This window comes from Miniopterus schreibersii (genome assembly GCF_964146895.1).
Source record: "Miniopterus schreibersii genome assembly, chromosome: 22".
In the NCBI taxonomy this organism is placed as follows: Eukaryota; Metazoa; Chordata; class Mammalia; order Chiroptera; family Miniopteridae; genus Miniopterus; species Miniopterus schreibersii.
Window position 1 is genome coordinate 15,614,716 of NC_138124.1, and position 26,450 is coordinate 15,641,165.

The 26,450-nt window shown below is 51.4% G+C and overlaps 1 protein-coding gene across 1 annotated transcript in view; it reads left to right on the forward strand.

The window, feature by feature from the left end:
- Positions 1–26,450, forward strand: part of SH3GL3 (SH3 domain containing GRB2 like 3, endophilin A3) — a 103,170-nt gene that overhangs the window by 25,497 nt on the left and 51,223 nt on the right. The window contains exon 2 of the mRNA XM_081124715.1: positions 285–422. Within this exon, the coding sequence (XP_080980841.1) occupies positions 330–422 (93 nt within the window). The 5' untranslated portion in view covers positions 285–329. The remainder of the gene's footprint in view (positions 1–284; positions 423–26,450) is intronic.

Here is a 26,450-nt window from a genome sequence, read left to right on the forward strand (position 1 = left end):
ATTAGATTTGTCTCAGTGAAACTCCCCACTAGCAACAGATACCGGGGTGAACCTGTTTCACGCTGTTTCTGGTGACACGTATGGGGGAGATTTTTGGCGATACGTAATTGGGGAGCATGAAAACAGGCTGCCCCTCCCAACACTCTATCGGGATTGAGAATTCTTCCAGTGTGACAGTGTCGACCCCCATAGAGGGGACTGGTAGGTTTAGGTGAGAATTGCCAGTCAATCGTCTGCAGGCTCACTTAGATGTGACTAAAGTCATTCCTTGCGTTTCTTCCCAGATCTGACGGACTTCTTGTCACCCCTTGGAAACGTGTAAGCAGAAAATGGGACGGAGAAACCACCCCTGTGTATGGGGCAAAAAAACACGCCACCAGCTGGGTACGGAACATCGAGGACACGCTTCGGTTCTCCTGCTGGTCAGTGTTGGGACCCGGGTGTGGCTTTTCCCTTCTCTGGGCCTCAGCTTCTCCATCTGGGCAGAGGGGGCGTCCCCGAGTGCCACCCTGCTCTCGTCGCCCTCACCTCCTGCTTCTGCGCGTCTCCGCCTTGCTGCGTTCCTTCTGTGACGAGTTCCTCGGGGTAGTGGGCACTGAAACTAAAAATGTCTTTTCTAACTTTGCAATACACTAAGGATTTAAAAATATATATTTATGAAAAAGGAGGGGGAGGAGGGGAAACGTTGAGAAGACCCAGAATCAGAAAATCACTGTGATCTGTTCTTGGGGAGGCACAAAGCAGCTCATCGGAGATGAGAGTCTTGCTGGGATCACTCTGTTTCCCAGGGTGGGTGCGCGGGGCCTGCCCATCCCGAAAAACCATAGCAGATGCCCAGGGGCTGACCAGGTTTGGGGGGACCGTGTGAACGGAGAGTTGGTGCCTGTCTGGAGCGGGTAGCCATTACTCTGCTTGTCGTCAGCCGGGAATGTGGGCTCTGTTTTGCCAGATTTCCCGAGTTTTCAAGAGGAGCTAGAAATATCCTGATAGATACTAAAGAAGTTGGCCACTAGCGTGAATTTTTGATAGATACGGCGTGAGTCAGACGAAATCTGTTTTGCGGGCTGAATCCGGCCAGTGTGCTGTTCGTTCACACCCTCAGCTATGGATCTAGTGATGTCTTCTCGAGGCCTGGACTTACAGTATGTTATAGATATAGTAGGTGTGCGATAAATATTTGTGGAGAGAGTATCGCTCCTGGAGGAGGACTGTTCACGGCCCTGCTGAGCTTCCAAATGACTCTACGGGATAGTCGCAGAGAAGTAAATTACAGCGCAGGGAACACAGTCAGCAATCTGATAATCTCTACGTATTGGGGCCAGGTGGGGACTTAAACTGTCAGGGGGATCACTTTGTAAAGTACACGATTGTCCAACCGCTGTGCTGTGCATCTGAAACTCATACAGAATAATAGTGAATGTAAACTGCAATTGAAAAAGAAATTTTTTTTAATTAAAGAAATTTAAAATAGCCCTGGCCAGTTGGAGCATCGGCCCACGGACTGAAGGGTCCCGGGTTTGATTCTGGCCAAGGGCAAGTACCTTGGTTGCAGGTTCGATTCCCCACCTGCGGTCGGGGCGTGTGCGGGAGGCAACCAATTGACATGCCTCTCTCACATCGATGTTTCTTTCTCTCTCTGAAAAGCAATGGGGAAAAAAAATGTCCTCAGGTAAGGATTAAAATAATAGGAATAATAATAAATAAAAAGAAATAAAACAATGAATTCTCAAAAGCCACCCAGAAATTAGCAGCCTTGTTGTGCTGGATTCAGAGTCCGTTAATAGGCTGGTAAACTTTCCCTATATTTAAACCCTGGTAAGACTCGCTGGAGCTGTTCATAATTCTGGTAAATACGGAATTATGGGAGAAACTTAACTCTCCCAAGAAATTCTTCCCCAGGGGGACAAATGAGCTTGAAAAAAAAATTTTTTTAAATTAAAAGTATTTTTTAATCATGGGATCATTGGGTTAAAAAGAAAAACAGAATACCTTTAGCTCTAGAGGTTTGGGCACTGCTGATGGGAACGGCGTATTACAGCAGGGCCAGTGGGTAGTGGCTTCCACCTGAGCCCATCGGTGGCCTAGGAGAGGAGCCAGCCCTGGGGCTGTTGGGAGGAAGGCCTTGTGAGAGCCACTGGGGCAGGGCTTTTGACCGGACAGGGTGGGTGGAGAGCCACTGATGTCACAGGCCTTCTGAGGTGGCCTCGCCTGAGTCCTGCGCATTCCTCCGAGGACAGTGTCTGGAAACACCAGGAGACAAGAGTCACATTTTGCTCCGTCACCTCCCCGCCCAGACACAGACACCTGGTGGTGGTGGCAGGTCTGGGCACATCTGCCGCGCAGCTAGGCAGTGGAGCCTGACTAAGCAGCATTTGGGGCCAAGGCTGCACTCCCCCCACCCCACCCCCACCACAGCTGCCTGCTGGGGGCGCAGCTGGCCTGCCTCGGACCTGGCCCAGGTGTCCCAGTTTTTTCCCTCTAGCCCCAGGGCTATTATTCCCTCTTGAGAGAGAGAGAGAGAGGAGATGAGGCCATTCCAAAGGTAGCATGTAGGGTTTTGGTGACAGAAAACGGTTCCTGTCCCTCCACCTCTCACACAGGGCCAGGTGTTGAAGAGAGTGAAACGCCTGCAGATCCTGCTACCCAGAGGGGAGTGCACTGTGCCCTGCGTTTCGGGTTTCAGCAGCCAAGATTGCCGAAACCAAGGAGGGGACGGCTGTCCGAGGAAGAATGATGGGCATAGTTGTAAATCCCGAACTGAAAACACACCCAAGCCTGATGCTAAACTTCCCTGAGTGTGTCTTGTCAGCGATGCAACATGTCGGCATCAGTGGCAGGTACCCTCTGCCGTCAGGGGACCAAATGCAAGCCCTGGGCATACGTAGATCCTGTATGTTAACAAAAACCCAGTGACTTTTTTCAATCTCCACCAGAGGATATTTTGTCCATTGCTTTTCAGAGAGAGTGGAAGGGAGAGAGACACACACACATTGACCGGTTGCCTCCTGCATGCGCCCCGACCAGGGCCCAGGATGGAGCCTGCAACCGAGATACGTGCCCTTGACCATTGGAATCAAACCCGGGACCCTTCAGTCCTCGGGCCGACGCTGTAACCACTGAGCCAAACCTGCCAGGGCCAGTGACTTTGGTAATGTCCATTCTAGGATCGCACCCCCTTTTACCCCCCCACCCCAGAATCCTTTTCACCTCTGTGGGTATTTTGCAACGACAGCCTTTGCCACACACACACACATTAATAAAAGTTAGTGGTTTTCCTGGGAGTCTGAAACAGGGCACGTGACAGCCAGTGAGTCACCTGTAAGTCATGCCCGTGGTGACAGCTCTGCTTTGTTCTGTGGGAGCGTGAGAAGCCGAGTCAGGGCACGGACCGCTCCCTGTGCGCGTCGGGGAAGGACTGCCCGCACATCCGAAGAGGAGAGGGTGTTCTCTTTCCGCGAGGCGGCTGCCAAGTGTTAAATAGTAAAACATGGAGGTACACACTTGAGTAAAGAGAAGGCACTGGTGTTTCAAAGATAACGTGACGGAAGGAAAGAAAAAAAAGAAAGAAAGAAAAAAAAGGGAACCGGATTATTTGGCAGAGATGTAAGTTCACCCCTGGAAAAGCAGCCTCTCTTAGAACCTCGGTGCCCTCAGATCCTGACAAGACGGGTCCGCACACATCTTCTCACTTGCGTTTCTGCAGAGCAGGTTTCTGCCCGAGCCTCCCCTCTCACTTTCCCTCTTCAGGACACCCCCTAATGGGTTGCAGATGTCCCATTTGGTTAGAAGCACGTTTCAGATACATCTGCCCTTCTTTGCTTTTATGCAAAAAAAAAAAAAAAACCCAAAAAATAACACACACACAAAACACACACCTGCAAATCTTTATCTTTGGTCAGATTTACCACACGTTGGAAGCTTTGAAATTTGGGTCCAGTGGGAAAGAGGAGCATGTCACACCCCCCCCCCTTCAGTTTGGATTCTGTAACGGACAATAGCCTTTGGGGGAGGTATTTTAATTTTTCTTTCAGGATAATAGTCAGGAAAGCTGTAACGGCCTCAGACATAGGTGGAGGCTAATTGACTTCTTTAATTTGTTTAATTCTGCAAAGTCTGTGGGGGAAATCTATAGCGACTGTGGCAGACAGCTATGGGCCGTGTGTGTGTGTGTGTTTGTTTCTGATTTTCTGAGTCTTAACAAAGAAGATGAGACCACAGCGCCAGGAGAGGAGAGAGGGACGAGATGTTGGCGCGCTGGTGAGGGCATGGTTACAGGACCAGCTTCCTCGGATATGCCCTGAAAATACACCTGATGTATTTCCAATAATCGAGTAAACCGCCTGCCTAGGCCTCAAAGAAAGATTGTTTTGTTTTGTTTTTAACCACTCCCTTTATTTGTTCGACCTTGCGGCACTCCACCCCAGCACCCAAGGGATGACAAATGCCATTTAAATAGTGCTGAGATGATAAAATAATAAAATCATCTGTCGCCTCCGGGAAGACTGGGAAGGAAATGCACATTCGGTGTGGTTTCTGGAAGGAGGTGGGATGCTCCGCCTAGCTGAATTCTTAGCTGTGTGACTTGGAGCAACACATTGCATGTTTCGGAGCCTCAGCTTTTCTCATCTGTAAAGTGAGGGAGATGGATTAAAGTCGTCGTTAATTCCACGGGTGATTCTTAACACCGAGTGCCCTCTGTGGCTCAGGCACTGTGCGGGTGCCTGAGGACACAGCAGACACAGTCTCTGTCCCCACCAGCTGCCCCTCAGTGGCGCTGTCATTTCCTGGTCGTTTCCTGTCATTCCCTGCTGACAGTAGAGGTTGGCTTAGAACTTGCCCCACCTGGATCATCATTAATTCCTGGATTTAAATGTTCATGGGGTCTGCCCGTCTAAGAACGTAGCCCTCCAATCCTCGGAGCCCATCGGGCTTCAGCCTCCCTTCCCTTTCTCACACCTCGTTCCAACTTGGGTCCTGTGGAAACCTCCGGTTTCCTGATCCCTCTTGCTCCTCAATGCATCAGTTCCCTCCTGGTCTCTCTTTCTTACCTATGGAGTCCAAACCCAGTTTCTTACCATTCAAATTACTCTCCCCAGGGACCCATAATTCCCTGGCACCACTGTCCCTCTGCAGCGTCCAGTGACCAAACTCTAAACCTGGATTCAGTACTATCACCAGCTTCAACACATAGACTGAGTGTTGACAGAGGAGCAAAATGATGACGGAGTTGGTGTGTCCACGAATTCCAAGTCTCCCCCATCCCCCAGAGCCCCCCAGATTTCCATGGGTGCCTCTTTCATTTCCTTCATGAGTTAACCAGAATATGTGTGCACACCCAGTTTTAATCTCTCTTCCTCCCATCTTAGAGGGTGGTGCTTCCCTCTTCCCCCACCAAGCACACCCTCTGGGACCCTATTAGTAATAATCTCTCTTTATTGTATAGTCAGTCTCTCTTTCACCCAAGGACGTGCTTAGAGAGAGAGAAAGAGAAACACTGATGTGAGAGAGAAACATCGACCGGTTGCGTTCAGCATGTGCCTTGACTGGGAATCGGACCGAGATCTCCTGGTTCCTAGGTCCATGCTCAAGCGCTGAGCCATGCCGCCGGGCCAGCATCCTGTTCTTTATATCATTTGTCATCGTACTTGATTTAAAATATTTTATATTGGTTCATTTGGCATTTAGTGTATCATTCCTGACGTTATCTTCTGTTTGGATGAATAGATTCTCTGTACATTTCATTCTGCTCTTACTGCTTTTAATGAAGACCCGGTTTCCGCTATTATGGGTGTAATTTTGTTGCATTCTCGTTTTCTGCTGACCCGTCCACTGACCGACTTAATGAATTCCTTCATCTCCTTAGGAATATAAAGCAGCTTTATCTTCAAGTTAACTGCCCTGAGAAGGAAGATGCCCCTTTGGGATCTTACATACTGTTTAGTGCTGCAGAATCTTTTTCCGAGGTCCTGCCTTCCATTTCCCTTAAAGTCTGAGTTTTTCTAAAAGTCTTTATCATGTTTGTCTGGAAGACTCGAGGGACTGGATCGCTTTAAAAAACACACACCAAAAAACACACACACACAAACCAACCCCCAAAACACCCACATCCCATGATTCATTTGAACATCGAGAGCTCTACCTGGGACTAGTGCCAAAGGTTCAATCAAGAGCTTGCCAACGATTCCCTTAGGAAGTTCCTGGATCTGAAAATGAAGACTAGTCCAGGAATAGCTACAGGGTAGCGAACCCAAGTCTTCCTTGGAATATCTTATGGAGTATAAATCAGTCAGTAGGTGCAGGTCACTCATCCCTCCTCTGCCAAATGGCCGGACAAAGACAGTCTCCGGCAGATCAGGTTGTTTCCCTATTGACACCGGTGAATTACCTCTTTGTTTTCCCGTGTTTCGACATCTTCTTTTTTGCCTTATGCATCTTCAGGTTAACTTCTGGCCCACATTTATACTCCACAGTTAACCTACCGATATGTTTTCCCCTATTTGGGGGGCATTCTTTGCACCCATTTCCATCCCTGTGGGTTCACTTCTCACTGAAGGAGACCCTTTAGTAGTCTTCTCAGCAAGGACCTGGGGATGGAAGATGCCCTTAGAGTCTGCAAATCTGAAAAGGCCTTTATTTTGCTCTCACCCTGGAACGATAGTAAAGCTGTGTGAGGATTCTGAACTGATCTGTTCCCCCCACCCTTTGGCTTTTGCTCTTATTGGTGAGTGGTCTTCACTGTAGGCGTAACACTTTGTAATGGGTCATCTGTCCTTGGCTTTAATTTTTTTCTCTTCATCCTGAGATGAAGTCCCTGCTGATGACTAGGGGGAGGATTTGAGGTGATGCCACTCATAACCTCTCCTTTCTGTCCCACAGTCACCCAGGTGTAAGCGCAACCTCTCCTCTTGCCGTGCTTGGCCCGCCCCAGGGGTGTGTGTGTGTGTGTGTGTGTGTGTGTACACACATGTGCGCCCTCCCCCACACTGACGTGCCTGCAGCTGCAAGGTAAAAACTTTTCAGAGACTTGCCTTATCCCCATGGTCCTGCTCTAGAGGAATGACTCCTGTCCAGCATTTTAACATGAGGTGCAGGGAGCCCAGAACGGACGGGCATTGAGACAGAAAGGGCTCGTATGAGGAGCTAAATCCAGGCTCTAGTGGCCAATGAAATGGAGTCATAGAGAACTGTATTTCTGGTTCTGTGAGAGCCTCTAGGGTCCTGTAGCCAAGAGGACTGGCCCCACTCAGCCAGCCCATGCCTATCCTGAGACGACAGATGGTGCCACAGAATGGAGGATGCTGGGAACACGTGGCCGGGAGAAATGGCATGTTCTCACTCCTCACCCATACACTTTGGCCGTTTAAAGCGGGAGGAATCAGATAAACTGAAGTCTTCAGTACCCGGCCTTGTGCTACAGGCAGGATAGAGAAGGGATCGATGGGTTCACGTTCCTAAATTCTGGGGATGTGATATAAATCTTGTTTCCTGGTTTGCTAATCCTACTATATTGCAGCTCTGACAAGCCAATCTCCCTCTCAGTACTTACCCCTATCACAATAACACTCTGATGTTCTAATTCTGTCCTGATCTAGCAGAGTCCATTGTATTATTATTTTTTTTACTCTTCGTCCAAGGATATTTTTCTATTGCTTTTCAGAGAGAGTGGAAGAGAGAGATATGTCGATTGGTTTCCTCCTGCACATGCCCCGACTGGGGGCCGGAGATCGAGCCTGCAACCAAGCGAGGTACGTGCCCTTGGCCAGAATCAAACCCGGGACCCTTCGGTCCTTGGGGCCAATGCTCTAACTACTGAGCCAAACCAGCCAGGGCCATTGTATTATTATGATTATTTTTTTAAAGTCTGCAAGTGGTCATCAATTGATGACTGGGTAAATAAAATGTGATGTTACCTGTACATTACGTATATATAAAAAGTGGAATATTGTTTCACCTCAAAAAGGTTGGAAATGTTTTCATGTGCTTCCATGTGGATGACCCTTGACATTATGCTAAAGTGAAACAGCCTGTCACAAGAGACACAACTATATGATTCTGTTTATTATGTGAAGTCCCCAAGAGAGGTCAATTCAGAGAGACAGGAAGTAGAATGGTGGCTACCAGGGGCTGGGGTGGGGGGTGGGGGAGTGACAGTGCAGTGGGGACAAAGTTTCAGTTTTGCAAGAAGAAAGAATTCTGGGGATGGCTGGTGATGATGGTTGCACAAAAATGCGGATATACCTAACATGACTAAACTGTATCCTTAGAAATAGTTAAGATGCTAAATTTTATATATTTTTTTACCACTCCCACCCCCCTCAAAACCACAATGAGGTAATTATGATAAAGTAAGTGGGCTTTTATGGGCGCCTATAGTAGGGGGAGCCTGCCTAATCTGGGATCAATCAAGGAGGTCTCCCTGGAGGAAGTGTCATTCAAGCAAGACCAGAGGGATGAAAGAAGTTAACAGTGAAAGGGGTGTGGAGGGTAAGGGCTGAAGAGGGCTCTAGACTATGAATAGGTTAAGCAGCCACCACCCAGCCCTTATCAAATCCTGTATGGGTTACTGCAGTCAACTGGCTTCCTGCTTGCCGTCTCTTCCCACCTATGCACCGATGCCAGAATAATTTTTCTCAGACACCACCTGGATCATGTCACCCTCCCACCTTCCTGGCTAATCCCTCCAGAGCGATTTTCGTTCAGCCTGCTGAGTGAGCCCTCTGCCTCGCACTCAAGGCCCTCTTCACCTGGCCCACCTGGCTCTCCAGCCTCTCTCTTCTGTTCCGCCTCCTGTGAACTCTGGTATCCCTCTGTAGCCGTCAGTGGGCTTATTAATTCCCTCTTCCCCACCTTTGCTTCTGTCACTTCTCCCGTCAGGAACACCCTTGTGTCCTCCCTGGCCTGGTCCCTTTTTTCCGTTCAAGCACCTCGACTTCCACCCCAATTCCAGGGATCATTTCCCGTCTGGATTCCATACCAGGTTATTTTAGCGTCTGCTTTCCTGTCCTGTAACGTCACCCCTCCCTTCCCCCACCTCCGCACAGGTCACCCAGGACGGGGGCCTTACTTGTGCCCCTAGTGCCTACTGCCATGGCCAAGGAGCTAACAACACACGTTGGTGCTCAAACCGCCATCCTCTCCTAATTAGTCCTCATGGTCAGCTGCTTATCACCAGCCGGCAGGCCCGAGGCTGATGTCAACCAGGGCAGCAGCCTGTTTTCCCTCAGCGCCGAGCCAGGAGCCCACCTCCAGCACCATCCCATCTCCTCCTGACATTCTTGAGCTGAGCATCTCCCCGCCAGGCCCTCCAGATGCTTAACAGGATTATCTGCCCAACAGTACAGCCCTCCCAGGCCAGTGACTTCACCCAGGGGTGCAGGGGCAGTAACAAGCACGGAGGCAGGGGACTCCCTGGCAGGGCTGATGGGGGGGGCAGGATAGAGAAATGGGGGGGGGGGGAGATGGCCCTGCACCCATCAGAAGCTTAAATCGAGTGGTTTAACTTTGGAGCAAAATCCAACTCACTGCCTAACTATTCAATTGGCAAACGCAACAGCCCTCGTCATGGGCTGCGGAGGGGTGGGGGCCAAGCGTGAGGAGGCGCAGGGGTTGGGAAATCCACCTGGATGCCATCAGTCTTGCCAGAGTAAACAGAGCTGACAGGAGTGCTTGCCGGCAGCCTGGTACAGGTTAGGGGGGGTCACAGGAACGGCCCAGTGACCCGCCTGCCTTAAGGTAGAGACGCTCTGGAATCTGTCACAAAGGACAGAGCTGAAAGCTCGCTCCTTGCGGAATGAACTCGTTTCCTGGCATCCAACACCACTGGGAGTGCATGCGCTTTTTAAAAAATGTTTTCAACATAAATCTGAGCTGGGATCAAATACATTTAAAGCAAAACAAACTGCAAAAGATTCCTCACCCACCCTCAAAGCAGGACCCCGTATTATAGGTGCCACAAGCAATAAAAAAATAGTAATTTTTAAAAGCTCTTTTGCAGTGTCCTTGAGGGTTTAGAAAGAATAGCCAGCTTTATAAGGAGACCCTGCCACTTAAATTATCTAGTACTCTCCCAAGTCAACAGCAGAATCTAACTTGAGCAATGATCCTTTTATTAAAATCTTATTTGATGGAAATGGCAGCTGTTAGCGAACTGCCCAGGACTTGTCCACGAGCCCTACAGGGTGGGAGGGAGAGGAAATGTAAATGAAAGAACTTGAGGGCTCAGCCAGCATGGCTCCGTGGTGGGGCATTGTCCTAAGAACCAGGAGGTCGCCGGTTCGATTCCCGGTCACATGCCCGGGTTTCGGGCTCGATCCCCAGCAGGGGGCCCTTCCTTGTCATTAATGAGCTTCCTTCCTTTGTTACTAAGACGAGACCTCTCCCTGGGTTTATTTCTTACGGTAGATACATAAGTATCCCCCAGAAGTTCCCTTTGCAAACCCATCTTGTGACGTAAACCCCAGAACCCATGCCCCTGAGACTAAATGAATTTCGTGACATTAGCTGGTTGGGGGGCGGGGGGGGGGGGCCATAATGAAAATTCCCTGCCTCGCCAACATACGCTTGGTTCATTAATCTGTCGGTGGAACCTGGCCTTAATTATTCATGATAATAGCCCTTAATATACTAGTTTGCTGCGGCGTAGTTTGTACGGGTAATGGAGGTCTCTGTCCTTTAAGGACTTATTACAACTCCGTGCTATTAAATCTTCACGGAGAGGTGGGGTAGGAGCCTGACCGGGGTTTTCATGGGAATGTCACAGTCGACGCATAATCATCAGGCTTTACTGTTCTGAAGACACTTTCATCCGGAGGACCTCAAAGCCCTTTACGAGCCTTCATTAGTGCCAGGAATGCCCTCAGGGCACCAGGGTTTTACCCGTCTCTGTTTTATAGGCGAAGAAAGAAGACACAGTCTGGCGAGGTGACTTGCCCAAAGTCACAGGACAAAGCGGCGGGACACCTAGGGGGGTGGGGCTCAGGCAGGTTTAGGCAGTGACTGCTTTCCTCCGGCCTTACAAGAAGAAAACCATTGGCCTGTCTTTTGAGCTGGAGGGCCACGGCCTTGACTCTCAGTGTTTGGGTGGTCCATGTCCACTCTGGCCACACCACACCTTAGTGCCTGCTGAAGGGAAGGCTAAACTTCTGATCCAAAAAGGCCTTGTTACTCAAACTTTTTTTTTTAAATAAATATTTTTTTATTGATTTCGGGAGAGGGAGAGAGAGAAACATCAATGATGAGAGAGTCATTGATCGGCTGCCTCCTGCATGCCCCCTGCTGGGGATCGAACTTGCAACCCAGGACCGTGCCCTGACTGGGAATTGAACCCGTGACTTCCTGGTTCATAGGTCGACGATGCTCAACTGGTGAACCATGTCCGCTGGGCCAATAATGCTCCTTCGGATGATGTATCCACTTTGGGACGTGGAACCAAAATTAGGTCAAATAAAAGTCTTTGGATAACTCACTAAATTTGAATATTAAACCCATAATTTCTAAATTCAACAACATTAAAAGCGATCCGCAGAGTAAGGGGCAAAGTGTGGACGTCAACAGCCGTGGCTAAGAGGAAATTACAGGCAATGGTGCGTCTGTATTAATTAGTGGGACGACTTAGGTTATAACTGTCCCAAGACAGTTTGGAACGCTCCATCCAGTTTGCTTCCCTCAAGGGCAAATTTTGCTACCCATTAGAATCGTCTGGGGGTGTGGGTAGGGGTGCCTTTAAAACGGCTCCCCAGCCTGCACCTCAGAATTAAGTCAAAATCTCTGGTGCTGGGACCCAGACACGGATACTTTTGAGAGCTCCCTTCAGTTATTCCACTGGGCAGCCAAGTTTGAGAACCAGAGACCAGGGTCTAGGGATCGCAGACCCAGATGCACACAGAGGGCCCGGCAGGTCACATGTAGGCAAACCCAGTGTGAGGTGATTGGGAGCAGTGAGGACTGCAGTAAACTGGAAAGCACGTAGCCTATGTACAGATTTCCAGCTTTAAAAAAAAAATGTATGCACCGCTCCAGCCAAATGAAACACAGCTGTGAGCCGGGCCTGGCGCATGGGACACGGGCTCGCAAACCCTGCCTGTGCTAAGATTGCCCGCGAGGCCACCGGAGGTCCTCAGAACAGGTCAGAGCCAGGCCTCAGGAAGCACCGCCCGAGGGACCCGCTGTGTGCTTCCCCAGGGTCTCCCCTGCATTCCAACCCCCCCCCCCCCGCCCCCAGGCAGCAGCTCCCCGGATGCTGTTGCTAATTGGCTTTTGTTTGTTTTACACACTTTCGCATCTCGGGTGCCTAGAGAACTGTGTTTTAAAATGCCGCGCACAGCACATGCCCGTGGAGGTTGAGTCTCATCCTGGTGGAGAGACTTCCACAGTGACTGCCCCTGACGTGGCTCTTATTGGAGCTGTTACCTGAGTTCTTCTGTTTAAAGGGAGGGGACGAGATTCGGTCAGCCGCTCGTGGTGTGTGTAGTGAGTGTGTGTATGTGCTGTGTGTGTGTGCTGTGTGTGTGCTATGTGTGGTGTGTGCAGTGTGTGTGCATAGTGGAACAGCTGGATGTTCTTCAGGACAGATCTCAAGGTCTTTCTTGCCGCCCTGGCCTGCGTGGCTCAGTGGTTAGAGGGTCAGCCTTTGGACCAAAAGGTCATGGATCCAATTCCCAGTCAAGGGCACATACCTCGGCTGCAGGTTTCCGCCCCAGTTGTGCGAGGGGGCAACCAATCAGTGTCTTTCCCACATTGATGTTTCTCTCTGTTTCTCTCTCTCTCTCCCTCCTTCCCTCCCTCCCTTCCATCCGATCTGGGAAAAAAAATAAGGAGAGAGGGGGGCATCTGTAATAATTCCAGCAACACAGATAAATTTAAAAAAAAAGAAAAGCAATGGGAAAAATATCCTCAGGCAAGGATTAACAACAATGGAAGACCACCCTTGCTGGGGGCGGCATATCTTTCCTGGTGGACAGCTGCGTGTGTCACTGCAGGAACCAGCTGACACTTTCATTTTCCAGCCCCAGGTACAACCTTCCACTGTGCTCCTGCAACGCTGTCTGGGTTCAGAAGTCGTTGACTAAACTGGGTGGGGCCTGGGCGAGGCCCAACAAGCCCTGTAACATTTTCCTGCTGCTCATCCCCACCCGTTATTAGTAAGTAATTCCCTTTCCGCCCCGCAGCCTGGGCACGGTGCTCACCACGGGGCTGCCTCAGGTGGGGCGGCCGGGGCACAGCCCTGATCCAGTCTGGCCCCCTGGGCGATGGACCCAAACTCCGTGTTTTGGGTTTTTTCCTACCATTCATTCTGCAGGTCTCTGGAGTCACCTCGGAACAAACGAACAGCAGTCTCTGTTATTTTTCCCAATTTTTTTCCCCCTCACCCGAGGATATTTTCCCTGTTGCTTTTCAGGGAGAATGGAAGGGAGAGAGAAACATCGATGTGAGAGAGACACGTTTATGGGCTGCCTCCCGCACGTGCCCCGACTGTGGCTGGGGATCGAGCCTGCAACCCAGGTACATGCCTTTGGCTGGAATCGAACCTGGGACCCTTCACCCTGCTGGCCGACACTCCAACCACTGAGTCACACCGGCCGGGGCGTGCCTGTTATTTCTAATCTGTAGCGTCTGAATTTCTTCCCAGAAACGTCCCCGTTTTGTACTGAGCCGCTCACTCTTTCTCTCCCAGCTGTGTGCTTTACTATGTCTCACAGATCAGAATTACTTAGATGGATGACAGTAAAGAAAAGCAGTCACCATCGTAGTGATGATGACATAATCAACTGGCAGCCCTGGCCGGTGTGGCTCAGCGGTTAGAACATCGGCCTGCAGACTGAAGGGCCCTAGGTTTCATTTGGCCACGGGCATGTACCTCGGGTGCAGGGTCACCCTTGTCCGGGTCTGTGCGGGAGGCAGCCAGTGGCTGTGTCTCTCTCACATCGGTGTTTCTCTTTCACTCTCTCTCCCCCTTCCACTCTGAAAAGCCCTGGAAAAAATATCCTCAGGTGAAGATTAAAAAAAATAATAATAGGCATATGTGAAACGAATGAGTGACGGGCACCCTACACCGTCGCTGCCGTGTACTCATAGCAGACTTGTCTCCTGGGGAAATATGAAGACAGTGTGTGATCCCATTTCCGGTTCCCCTGGGCATTTTTTGAGCATCTGTTCTGTGTTGGTTGCTGTCTCAGAACCAGGGGAACAAAGGACAAGTAAGTTCCTGCCCTCAGGGAGGTCCCTGGAAAGTGGGTGATGGAAGATGCCCCCGCGTGTGCCTAGCGCGCTCACAAAGGGGTGTACAAGTGCTGAGGGAGCCTCAGAAGGAAGTGACTAACTCAGCCTCTGGGCACTGGAATGTCTTAGAGGAGCTGGGACATCAGGGCTGGGTCTCGGAGACACTCCCTTTCCCAGTAGGAGCCTGACTCCAGTTGGGGACAAGGGCTGGCCTCAGGGGAAAAGCCCGAGTTGGGCCCACGCCTGGTTTCCCAGCTGCTTTCTGCCAGTCGCCTTTGTGGGGAGAGGGGAGGGTGGGCACAGCCTCTAAAGGCCACCTCTCCCCCTCCTCCCCAAATAAGCCTCTCTCTCATATTCCTCATTCATCACTTGGGGTACTGAGAACCCCAGAGGCCCGGCCGGCATGGCTCAGTGGTTGAGCATTGACTTAGGATCCAGGAGATTGCGGGTCGATTCCCGGTCAGGATACATGCCCGGGGTGCAGGCTCCTCAATCCCCAGCAGGGGGCGTGCAGGCGGCAGCTGATCCATGACTCTCATCATTGATGTTTCTCTCTCTCTCTCTCCCTTCCTCTCTCTGAAATCAATAAAAAACATATTTTTTTAGAAAAAAAAGAGAGAGAAACCCCACCACGTCAAACAATCCTCTCCAGCCAGAATGCTCGGGCTCCGGCAAGCTCCTTAATCTCTCTGTGCCTCAGTTTCTCTTCCTAAGTCAGAGAGAACAGCAGTACTCAGTATACAGGGTTGGTGAGGACTCAGCGAGTCGCTACCTGGAAAAGAGTTGGATTGGCGAGTGGCAAGTGTCGAGTGTTAGCCGTTCTTGTTGGTGGAAACGAGTTCCGTTAAGTCACTCCCTCCTGATGTTACCTACTTCTTCACTCGGTGACTTGGGGTCTCTGGGTTCTACCCAAGATAAGATATTTAGGGAAATTAAAATGTCTCTAAGAAAAACATGCTATCCCTCAAAAAGCATCTTTTCCTTGCAGGGCCCAAGTGTCCTCAGGAGCGGAGCAGAATCACGTGCTGTGATTGTGGTAGGAGTGCAGGAGAAGGGATGTGATCGCAGGAATACAGGACAGAGAGTGGGGACCCCAAGGCCACCCCCGTTTCATGCTGCCTTTTTACGCTGCTCTCGGTTTCTGTTTCCTCTTCATGGGGTGTCATCTCAGAGAGTGGAGTGCCCCCCTCAATTTTACACGACAGTCCTTTAAAAAATGAGACGTAATTGTTTCCTTATTACAAAAGTACTACTCTTAGTACTTGCAGGAAAAAAAACACCAGCTTAAAAAACCCTTCCTATTCCCCTTCCCCAGAGACTCCTGGGTGGGGTGTGGAGGGTACAGCTTTCTGCGTCTCTCGTACCCCATACACAGCCTTTAAAACAAAAGTTGGCGTGGGTGGCAGATTCTGTTTTGTAAGCTGTGTTTTCCACTTGACGGTCTGTCGTGAGCGCCTTTCCATGGCAAATCAGTCTTAGTTCTGCAGCGTCGTTTTCAACGGCTGAATAGTGTTTCATTTGATAGATAATCTCCTAACACAACCCTTGTTCTATGAGCACAGCTCCTTTTGGATTTTTGAAATCTTTAAAAAAAGTTTTTCTTTTAATTTGTTGATTGATTTGAGAGGAACAGAGAGAAAAACATCGATTTGTTGTTCCCCTTGTTTATGCAGTCAGTGGTCGGTTCTTTTTTTTTTTTTAATTTGTTTCAGAGAGAGGAAGGGAGAGGGAGAAATATCAATGATGAGAGAGTCATTGATCGGCTGCCTCCTGCACGCCCCCTACTGGGGATCATGTGCCCTGACCGGGAATCAAACCGTGACCTCCTGGATCCTAGGTTGACACTCAACCACTGAGCCTGCCAGCTGGGCGGCTACCTCTACTTTAGAGGTTTGAGATGCATGGTGCCAGGTTGTGCAGGAGGCAGCCAATCGATGTTTGTCTCCCTCTCCCTCTCCCTCTCCCTCTCCCTCTCCCTCTCCCTCTCCCTCTCCCTCTCCCTCTCCCTCTCCCTCTCCCTCTCCCTCTCCCTCTCCCTCTCCCTCTCCCTCTCCCTCTCCCTCTCCCTCTCCCTTCCTCTCTCTCTGAAAATCAATTTTAAAAATGTTTTATTGTGTGTTTTTTTTAAAAAAGGCCTGCATGGCAGTGTTTCTCTCCTCGCTCGGATGCAGCTTGCTTTTGAACTGAAGCTTGTTTTATTAACGATTAGAATGCCTGACACAGAAACTTGATTTGAATTAAAAAATGCCAACCAAGCCCATCCATCCATCACCGAGCATCCCTCGTCTGTGTAGGCCCCTGTTCAACACCACCGAGGACACACACGGCTCAGGGGCAGGCGGCCTGAAACCGGCCCATTCCCAGAGATCTTAAATAATCCCACAGCCCACACAGCATGGTTGTGAAATGGTTAAGCAGCACATTCCTGGGAAGGCTTGCCCCAGGAAGCTCCGTAGAGCCGATGATATCTGCACGGTGGGGGAGACATTCTCAGGTTGTTCTCAGCCTAGACATAGTTCCCCTCACACACACACACACATACCCCCAAAAAATCCCAGATGCTGTCGAACCTGCCTCATGCAGGCTGCTGGGTAGAAAAAGAGTCTGTAGGCAAGACATGCATGGTGCATGGAGAGAGCCACTTAGGGACGTTTTGCTTCGTGTGAGCGGGAACTCAGGCATGCGCACAGGCCTGCAGCAGCCAATGAAAATGGGCCCACCCTGTCCCGAGTCAACTCCGGCCAAGGACATGCACCTCAGCTGCAGGCTCGATCCCTGGCCCTGGTCAGGGCATGTACAGGAGGCAACCAATGGATGTGTCTCTCTCGCATTGATGTTTCTCTCCCTCTCTCCCTCTCTCCCTTCCACTCTCTCTGAAAAGCAATGGGAAAAATATCCTTGGGTGAGAATTAAAAAAAAAAAAAATGCCCCCTTCAGTGTCCTCTCCCAGGGATGTGTCCTAGTCCTGCCAGAAGACCAGCTCTGTAAACACTCTGATTCTGCCCAAAGTCACAGTGGGGTTGGCCAGCAAGAAGAAAAAGCCCCGCTCCTCACACAGGGCAGGCAAACAGGTTCTCTCCCTCCTCTCTGGGTTTCCTGCAGAACCCCACCTTGCCCAAGCCCTCCTGTGAGTGCCTGAGCGGTGACCCACCAGACGCGCCCCCCTACCCCCAGCTTGAGTGGAAGGAACATTTTATCCAGGGCAGCCAAAAACCTCCTTGTCAGCAGCATGGCCAGTGGCCAGTGCCCTTGCGGGAGCGTGTGGGCCTTCAGCCCCTCATTTTACAGTAGGGAAGCTGAAGGCTTCGAAAGACTCATATCCCAAAACCCACACTGCTAGGAGCCACGTTCCCGGTGGGTCTCTCCCACCCCCAACCCTAAGCAAAACTAGTCTGCATTGTGCAGATGGGGACCTGGGGGGGGGCAGGATGCCATTGCCTGTCCAGGTCCCACGGGGGCTCAGTGTGGTCCCTGGGCAGGTGCACCCCAGTTCTGAACTCCTTTTCCAGGCTTCCTCCGTTTCCTGTGTCCTGCGCCTCATCCCTGCCCTCCCCCCCCCGAAATGTAACCGAAAACCCTTCAAATCTAAACTTAAGAGGTGGCAGAGGTGTGTCCGGGAAAGGCGCGTCCATGTTGCTGAGGCCGGCTGGTAGTCCTTGGTCAGTGCTTGCAGCAATGGCCGCTTCTGAAGGAGGGCACCTGGGTGGGTGCCCTGGGCTCGCACGTCCACTCAGTCCCAACGCAGTGGCTGCAGGATTGAGATTCGGGCCCTGGGAAAGCTCGGGAGGGTGTAATCCTCTCCGGCGGCCTCTTCTCCTGGCATTTCCTGAGGACAGTGTGGGGCCTGCAGCGACTAGCTTTGGGTCTGACTAAGCGTTTCTCTTCGGAGAGGAACAAGCCGCAACGAGGCCTCATTCCTGGACGGGTGTAAGACCAGGGGAGAGGCAGAGCCAGGACGCGGGCAGGCTCCAGGCCTGGGCTTGGGCCTGGGTGTCCTTCAAAGCTGGAGGTCCTGAGGCATGTGGCTGCGCACGTAACAAGTGCACGGACTTGGCCACGAGATACCAACAGGCTTCGGAAATGAGAACAAATCCAGAGTTCTCTGCCCCCCACCCCATGGCTAAAGACAGGGAGTTTTCCTCTGGGAATATGTTCTTCCTTAATTGTGAAATATCGGCCTAGGGGGACCCTATGTGCTGTGACACACGGTTGCTACAGAATCATTTCCTCTGACCCCTGACCCTGGGTCCCCGTGCAACTTGGCGGCAGTTTATAAAACGCCTGTTGTTTGTGTGTGGTGAGGTAGTCGTTTATCCCTGAGAGCCCAAAATAAAAAATTGCCTTTTTAAATAAAATAAAAACAGTGACAGAGGGCCTGGCCTGCGCCGCTTAGTGGTTGAGTGTCACGCTATGAATCAGGAGATCGAGGTTTGATTCCCGGTCAGGGCACAGGCCCGGGTTGCAGGCTCCTTGATCCCCAGCAGGGGGTGTGCGGGAGGCAGCCGATCCATGACTCTCATCATTGGTGTTTCGCTCTCTCTCCCTCTCCCTTCCTTGCTCTGCAGTCAATAAAACATATTTTAAAAAATGGTGACAGAGGTCAAAAGAGTGGGGTCCAGCAGAAGTGTGGGCTGTGGACAGGGACACCTACAAGGGAACCTTCTGGAGAGTTGGGAGGGTTTCAGACCTTTATCTGGGCAGTGGCTTCGTGGGTGTGGGCCTGTGTAAAAATTAAAATGTCATCAGGGTGTCCACTGAAGATCTGTGCCTTTCATCTCTGTGTTAAGTAATGCCTCAGTCAAAAAAACCACAACTTTCTAAGTGCCGTTTTCATTGCTCTGATAAACTAGTAGTTTGGGGAGGGTGCTTTTATTTCCAAAAGCTAAAAACAGCCCAGCTGGAGTGGCTCTGTTGAGCGTCATCTCATGCACCAAAAGGTCGCCGGTTCGATTCCCGGTCAGTGCACATGCCTGGGTTTGGGTTTGATCCCCAGTAGGGGGCATGCAGGAGGCAACAGATAGACATTTCTCTCTCTCTCTCTCTCTCTCTCTTCTTTTCTCTAAGCATGTCCTCTGGTGAGTATTAAAAAAATAAAAAATAAATTTTTTAAAAAAAAGCTAAAAACATATGCAACAAAGACATTTGAAGCCACCTCCGGGCTCCCTCCTGCTATGCCTCCTGTGCCCGAGCTCTTCCCTCCTAAAACATGACTGACATTTAAGGGCCGGAGATGATTCCTCACCTGTCGTCCTTGCCCGTGGCAAACGTGGGCATGTCACTCGGAATGTAGCACAGAGGCCCTGATGGAATTGGAAAAGCATGTAGAGATAGAAATCATCCTGGGATGGATCCAGACGCTTCCTGCCACTCTCCAGATGTCACAGAGCTGGAAGCCACCCTCCCCCCGGGGCGGGGGAGGGGGAGTGACTCAGCCAGCCTCCGCCAGATGTGTAGGAAGCCGCCCCGGACCCACATGCTAACACCATCCCGATTGTGCACAGCAGATGCTTCCAGTCAGGAGTGAAGGCTGCAGGCAAGGGCGCATGCCAGGGGTCTTTCCAGCACAGCCCGCCAGTCAGCCGACAGTGCCGTGCGCTGATCCGTCCCGTCAGCAGATGTGTGTCACCCCCCCCCCCCGCGGGCCCCCCCCCCCGTGCAGGCCTAGGCCGGTTTAAATGGTAACAGAGCTCAGTGACCTAACCGACACACTCAGCCCTCTCCGGGAACCTCACGCTGCGGTTGTCATGCTGTGGGATGCCTGTTGGCTTGATCCCAAGGCCCCCCCCCCAGGACATCTACGCTCGAATGGCACGGAGCGGCAGGAATGCCCTGTCCTGCACCCAGCCGCGTGTCAGAGACCCAGATGAGCAGGCCAGGAGCAGCCCTCTGGTGCCCAAGTTCAGAGCTTTAGTTCTGTGTCATGTGGAGTAATATATATATATTTTTCAATCCTCATTTGAGGACACTCCTTCCATTGCTTTTCAGAGAGAGTGGAAGGGGGAGAGAAAGAGAGAGAGAGAGAGACATTGATGTGATGGAGACACATCGATTGGTTGCCTCCTGTATGTGCCCCGACCAGGGCCTGCAACCGAGGTACATGCCCTTGGCTGGAATCAAACCCGGGACCCTTCAGTCCGTGGGCTGTGGGCTGACGCTCTAACCACTGAGCCATACCAGCCAGGGCACATGGAGTAATCTTGAATGCAGCCACATGGAAGGCTGATTTGGGAGAACTAGGTGAGGTTCTCTCTCCTGCTCTTTCCAGATTGGCGGCAAGGGTGTGTGTGTGTGTGTCAAGCTTCCTGCAGGCATCCCGGGTGCCTCCCTGCAGGAAGCCTTCGAGGCTCCCATGGGGCCCCTCTCCTTTATAGAATGTCCTGAGTGGGGATTTGTGCCAATGTGCTGAACTCACGGGGACAGACTGTGCAAGAGTCCTACCTGCTTTGATTAAAGAGGGGGTAAATGTGGCCCTGGATGGTTTGGCTGAGTGGTTACAGTATCGGCCGGTGGACTGAAGGGTCCCGAGTTCGATTCCAGCCAAGGGCACGTACCTTGGTTGCAGGCTCCATCCCCAGCCCCAGCCAGGGCACGTGTGGGAGGCAACCCATAGATGTGTCTCTCTCTCATTCTTTCTCTCTCTCTGAGAAGCAATGGAAAGAATATCCTCTGGTGAGGATTAAAGAAATAACAATAATAAAACAAAGGGGGGTAAATGTGCATGCATACCTGCTCCTCGCAGGTGCGCGTGCACACATACACACACACATACACACACACGTGAGAGCAGACAGACAGCCACACACAGTGTCATTCAGAGGCACAGACATGAGCCCGGAAGGCCTCTGTGTGCCCACAGTCCCCGGTTGGCACACACACAACAGCAGACACCGCTGTGAGAGGGGTCCCGGTATGTGGTCCTCATGGGCGAAGAGAGCTGGGCAGATGTAGCAACAGTGTAGCAACATTGTAGCAACATTGTAGCAACATTGCTCAACAGCCGTTCCCACCACTTGCTCAGAAAGCAGGCTTCGAGGAGCTCTGCCCGCCCCGACCTCCCACCCCCGGTGCTTTTATCTGCAGACCTCCCAGCCTCTGTGGAATTCACTGATGCCGCACAAGGACTCTGCTCCCCGGGCGTCGATGGTAGGCTGTCATTTTTTGGCAAATGCGTGCACCTGTTCTCTCTCCACCCAGACGCCAGGGAAGCCAAAGGGACTTCAATCATCACTTCAACTCATCATCATCTCCAAAAAACACACAAAAACACACAACATACAGCCTCTCGTCCACACAGAGATCTCCCTTTATAATCATGGCTCTGGTTGCTCAGACGCTGATCCTCAGTGCGGCCAGGCCGGAGGGTGTGCCTCATCCCGCCTTCCATCCAGGCCTCAGCGGTCCACTCTCGGACCGTGGGTACCAACCTGCCTGCCAGGCGCTGTGTCCTACCAAGTACTATAAGCAGTTGCTACGAAGTTGGCTGAAGATCGCATTGGTGGGGTGGGTCCCTTCCTCTCGCAGAGAGAATTCCCAGGGGAAAAGCGGTGGTTGTGAGAGACAATACTTAGACCCGTGGCTCATCTCCAGTCATTTCCTTGGCTTTAGAATTTGTTTTTGTGCTTACGTTGGGATACTGGCCTGCCTAAGGCGGTGGGAATGCACAGCGCCTTAGATAAACTAGGTGTTCTTCCCCTGAAAGGCCTGACTCAGGCAGAACCGGAGGTGGCTGGAGGTGGTTTCATCTCCCGTCCCGTCTCCCTCTCTGAGCCAGGCATCCGGAAGGCCCTGCAGCCTTTCCCTGGGAGGCCCAGGCGTCTCTGGCTGCCCCTGTGTGTAAGGAGATGACAGGCTTTGTCCCGCCCCCTGCCCCTGTGGTCCCCAGTGGCCGCCTCCCTCTGACACCTGGTCTTCTAAAAGCTTCTTATTTAACACTGTGGATTTGGGGGCCACTGGGAGGGCAACAGGGGCACCTGTCACTTTCCACGAGTGGTTACGTCCGTCATTGCACCCTGGGTATTTCTCCGTATCTGGTGGAGACGATTTAGATGGTCCACCGCCTTCACGGGGAAGGACTAGAGAGGAAGCTGGAAGGCAGGACATGATGGGCGAGAGAGGACGCCCGAGAAAGAAGACGGTTGCTAGAGAGCAAGCGTCTCCAGGGCAGGTTTTTGTCTGTTTTGTTTCTCCAGCACCTAAAAGAGCACTTGGTACCCGTCAGATGGGTAACAAGGATTGGTTGAGTGAAATGAGGTGAACCAGCCCTCCCACCTCTACTAGGGGGTGAGGGGGAAACCACATAAAACCCCCTCAAAGCATTAACCTTTTTTTTTTAACCTTCACCCGAGGGTATTTTTTCCACTGCTTTTCAGGGAGAGTGGAAGGGGGGGAGGAGAGAGGGAAAGAGAGAGAGAGACATCGATGTGAGAGAGACACATTGACTGGTTGCCTCCCACACGCTCCTGGACCGGAGCCGGGGAATCGAGCCTGCAGCCGAGGCCGGAATCAAACCCGGGACCCTTCAGTTTGCAGACCGACGCTCTAACTACTGAGCAGACCGGCCAGAGCTCAAAGCATTAACTCTTGATTTTTGGAGCAAATGGTAAGGAAGGTCTGCTTGGGTTTATTATGTATTCAACAGACCTTTCTTACACCCCAGTCGTGTGCCAAGCACTGGGCCCGGCACACGGTAGGACGTAAGCTGATGAGAGAGCACAGCCCCACCCTCGGGGGGCTGCCTGTCCAATGGCAGAAGGTGGGGGCTCCAATAATTACCCCGCGTGTTCTCCAGCCCCTCAGAGGGGCTGCGGGAGCCAGGGCCGGAGTGACTAACTTCTGACTTTGCCCCGGGGCCTTGGGGAAGGCTGGGACTTGAAGCCTTAACAGGAGCCCACATGCCTGGCACGGGGCAGAGAGAGGGAAAGGCTCCAAATTCTCCTCCTGGACCCCGGTTCCATCAGATTACACACTTACCAGAGCTGCTGACGGGGAGCCAAACGGACAAGCAAAACGTTGGCTCTTCCTTCCTCCTCTCTGGAGAGGGACACTAATGAGCAAGAGTGGCCAAAAGGCCGATGAGAGTAAGGAAGAAACTGGAAGAGAGGCCGGCGCGTGGGCAGCCCCTTCAGTGCCCTGCGGCTGCGGCCATATGAGGCCCGATCATCACCCAGCTTTCAGGCTGGGCCCTCAGACAACAGTGATCCCACCTGTGACACCCGCTTGGTTCGCCATCTTGCAGAGAGCCAGCCGCCGGTGGGGCTGCTGAATCCAGATGACTCGGTAACACGACGGACAGGGATTCTTGAGACAGAGTAACTGCTGCCCAGCTGGTGCGGCTCAGCGGTTGAGCACTGCGGTCACGGTTCGGTTCCCTGTCAGGGCAGGGATTGCAGGTTCCTCAATCCCCAGCATGGGGCAGTGCAGGAGGCACCAGTCAATGACTCTCATCATCGATGTTCCTCTCTCTCTCTCTCCATTGTACTCTATCTGAAATCAATAAAAACATATTTAATAGACAAACAAAAAAGCAGAGTAACTCCTCTTAAGAGAGTGGGTGCTGCTAAAAACAAAAAACAAAAAACCTGTTAGCCATTAATTGCTGTGGAGGGGCATATGCCAAGGTATCTTAATTCAAATCTTACCTCACCATCCTGGGGACCTTTTGTTGCTGTAAGTGAGGCTGGTCCTCGGTTCCAAGAAGAAAATTAAAGACTGCTCCGGAGACGAGCACAGTCATTTGGATGAAAGAAAACACAGGGTTGCGTTTGGCGATCAGATCTCAACAAGACCGGGCACCACCTCCTGCCCAGAGAGGTCGGGGCCGCAGGATGCAAAACTGGAATTTATGTGAGAACACCTCCCCCTTATTACAGCACCTCTCGCGGGGGATCTGGACATGCATTCCGGGCGCTAATTAGTTCTTGGGTCTGTGGCCACGGGTGCCTGTTGCGTGTGCCCATTTTGCTGATGGGAAGACTGATGAGGAGGAGATGGGCAGAAAAGACGTTCTTGGAGGAAAATCAAACTTGCTGAGCTCAGGGTCTGTGCCCTCCAGGGTTCGGTTCCTGAATCTGTCCCTGAATTTGAAATAAAAATGGCAAAGACCACTCTAGCTGGTTTGGCTCAGTGGTTAGAGCGTTGGCCAGCAGACTGAGGAGTCTCGGGTTTGGTTCCTGGCCAAGGGCACGCACCTCAGGTGCAGCTCGACCCCTAGCCCCATTTGGGGCGCACTCAGGAGGCAAGCAATCAGTGTGTGTGTGTCTCTCTCTCCCTTCCATTCTCTGAAAAGCAGTGGAAAAAATATTCTCAGGTGACGATTAAGAAAAATGGCAAAGACCTATGTTGGAAGGTTAATGCTCATCGGATTGTGGCTTCTGAGGAGTAGTGTGGTGGTCAAGGGCGTGACCTCTGGAGCCAGCCTTTGTGGGTTTAAACTCGGGCTCTGGCACCTGCTTACTGGCTGCGTGACCTTGGCAAGTTTCTTGTATAAGAAATCGTGCCTCGGTTTCCTCAGCTGTATCATGGCCTTGGTGATAACAGTTATTTTCTCTGGGATCACCCTGAGGATTAACTGAGTATTTGTAAGCTTTGGAAACAATCCCTGGCCTCCTGTACGAATTTAGCATTAGGCGGACCCCTGTGAAGTTGACAACATGTGACCGTGTTTTACTTACAAAAGCAGCAGCTTTGTATGGTTCACTCTGATTTGTCTAAAAACAAAGAAAAGGGTTTTATTTATAGATGATCATATTTATATTTTCAAGTTTTATTTATAGCATTAGTTGTTGTCACCTAGTTTATTGCTTTGTTATCATTATATATGGTATTGGTTTGCTGGCTTTTCACTCCCTCACTCATTCAAATATACTTTGAAAGCAATGTGAAATTCCCTTAAAAAAAATTGTAACCCGGCTGGTGTGGCTCAGCGGTTGAGCATTGACCTATGAACCAGGAGATCGTGGTTCAATTCCTGGTCAGGCCACAGGCCCGGGTTGCAGGCTTCTCAATCCCCAGCAGGGGGCGTGCAGGAGGCGGCCAATCAATGACTCTCTTATCATTGATGTTTCTCTCTCTCTCCCTCTCCTCCTTCCTCTCTCTGAAATCAATAAACACATATTTAAAAAAAAAAAAGATACAGGCCAAGAGTCTAAAGGGACCATTCCTGGCTATGGGAGGCGCCACCTGCCTGCATCAAGCCTGTGGCTAGTGTGTTACTGCTGGGCAGGAGCGAGTGTCCCGCTGGCCAGGGCAAGTGAGACAATAGCCACCTTTCACCCCTTCCTCGGGGGCCCAGCACTGCCCTCGTTCTGGAAGGATGGAGGGAGAGGGAAAGGCGATGGGAGAGACCACCAGAACTGCAGGCAGACAGAGCCGCAGGTCCGGCCTTGCCTGGAGAGGCAGGAGAGCCGTGCGTCTGGCTATAATAATAGCAAATCTCACCTCGTGTTTACTCTGTGTGCCTGGCACTCCCCAAGTGCTTTCATCTCCTTTCACCCCGGCAGCCATCCTGTGGAGCGGGTACTATCATTACCCCATTTCACAGAGGAGAAAAGCGGGCACAGAGAGGTGAAGCAGCCCGCCCGAGGCTCCGAGCTAGTACGTGCAGAGCTGGGCTTCAGACCCAGGTGGCCGCTGGCTCCAGAGCCTGCAGTTTTCACTGAAGGAAAAAGGAAATCTTAAGAATGGAAATAATTCAAAAGTCGTGCAAAGCAACAATCACAGAAAAGTGGATGAGCTAAGCAGTAGCCAGGAAGCCCTGGCTGGTGTTGCTCAGTGGTTAGAGTGTCGGCCCACGGACTCAAGGGTGTCCAGGGTTTGATCCCAGCCAAGGGCATGAACCTGGGTTGTAGGCTCGATCCCCACCCCCTGTTGGCGTGTGTGGGAGGCAACCAATCGATGTGTCTCTCACATCAGTGTTTCTCTCTCTCTCTCTCCCTTCCACTTCTCTGATATGCAATGGAAAAAATACCCTCAGGCGAGCATTAAAAAAAAGTAGCTATGGAGTGATAGACAACCCCCCCCCCCCCCCGCCTTCCCTCTAAGACCCTCAGTCTGCTCCATGCTTCTGTGTCTCTGGATCTATTTGGTTCATCCGTCTGTTTTGTTTTTAAATTCCACCTATGCGTGAGGTCATGTGATACTTGATTTCTCCAGCTGGCCTCTTTCGCTCAGCGTAACCCTCTCCAGGTCCAAGTGATTTTGGAGCAGGGAACTTTCTCTCCTCACATCCTAGCTGT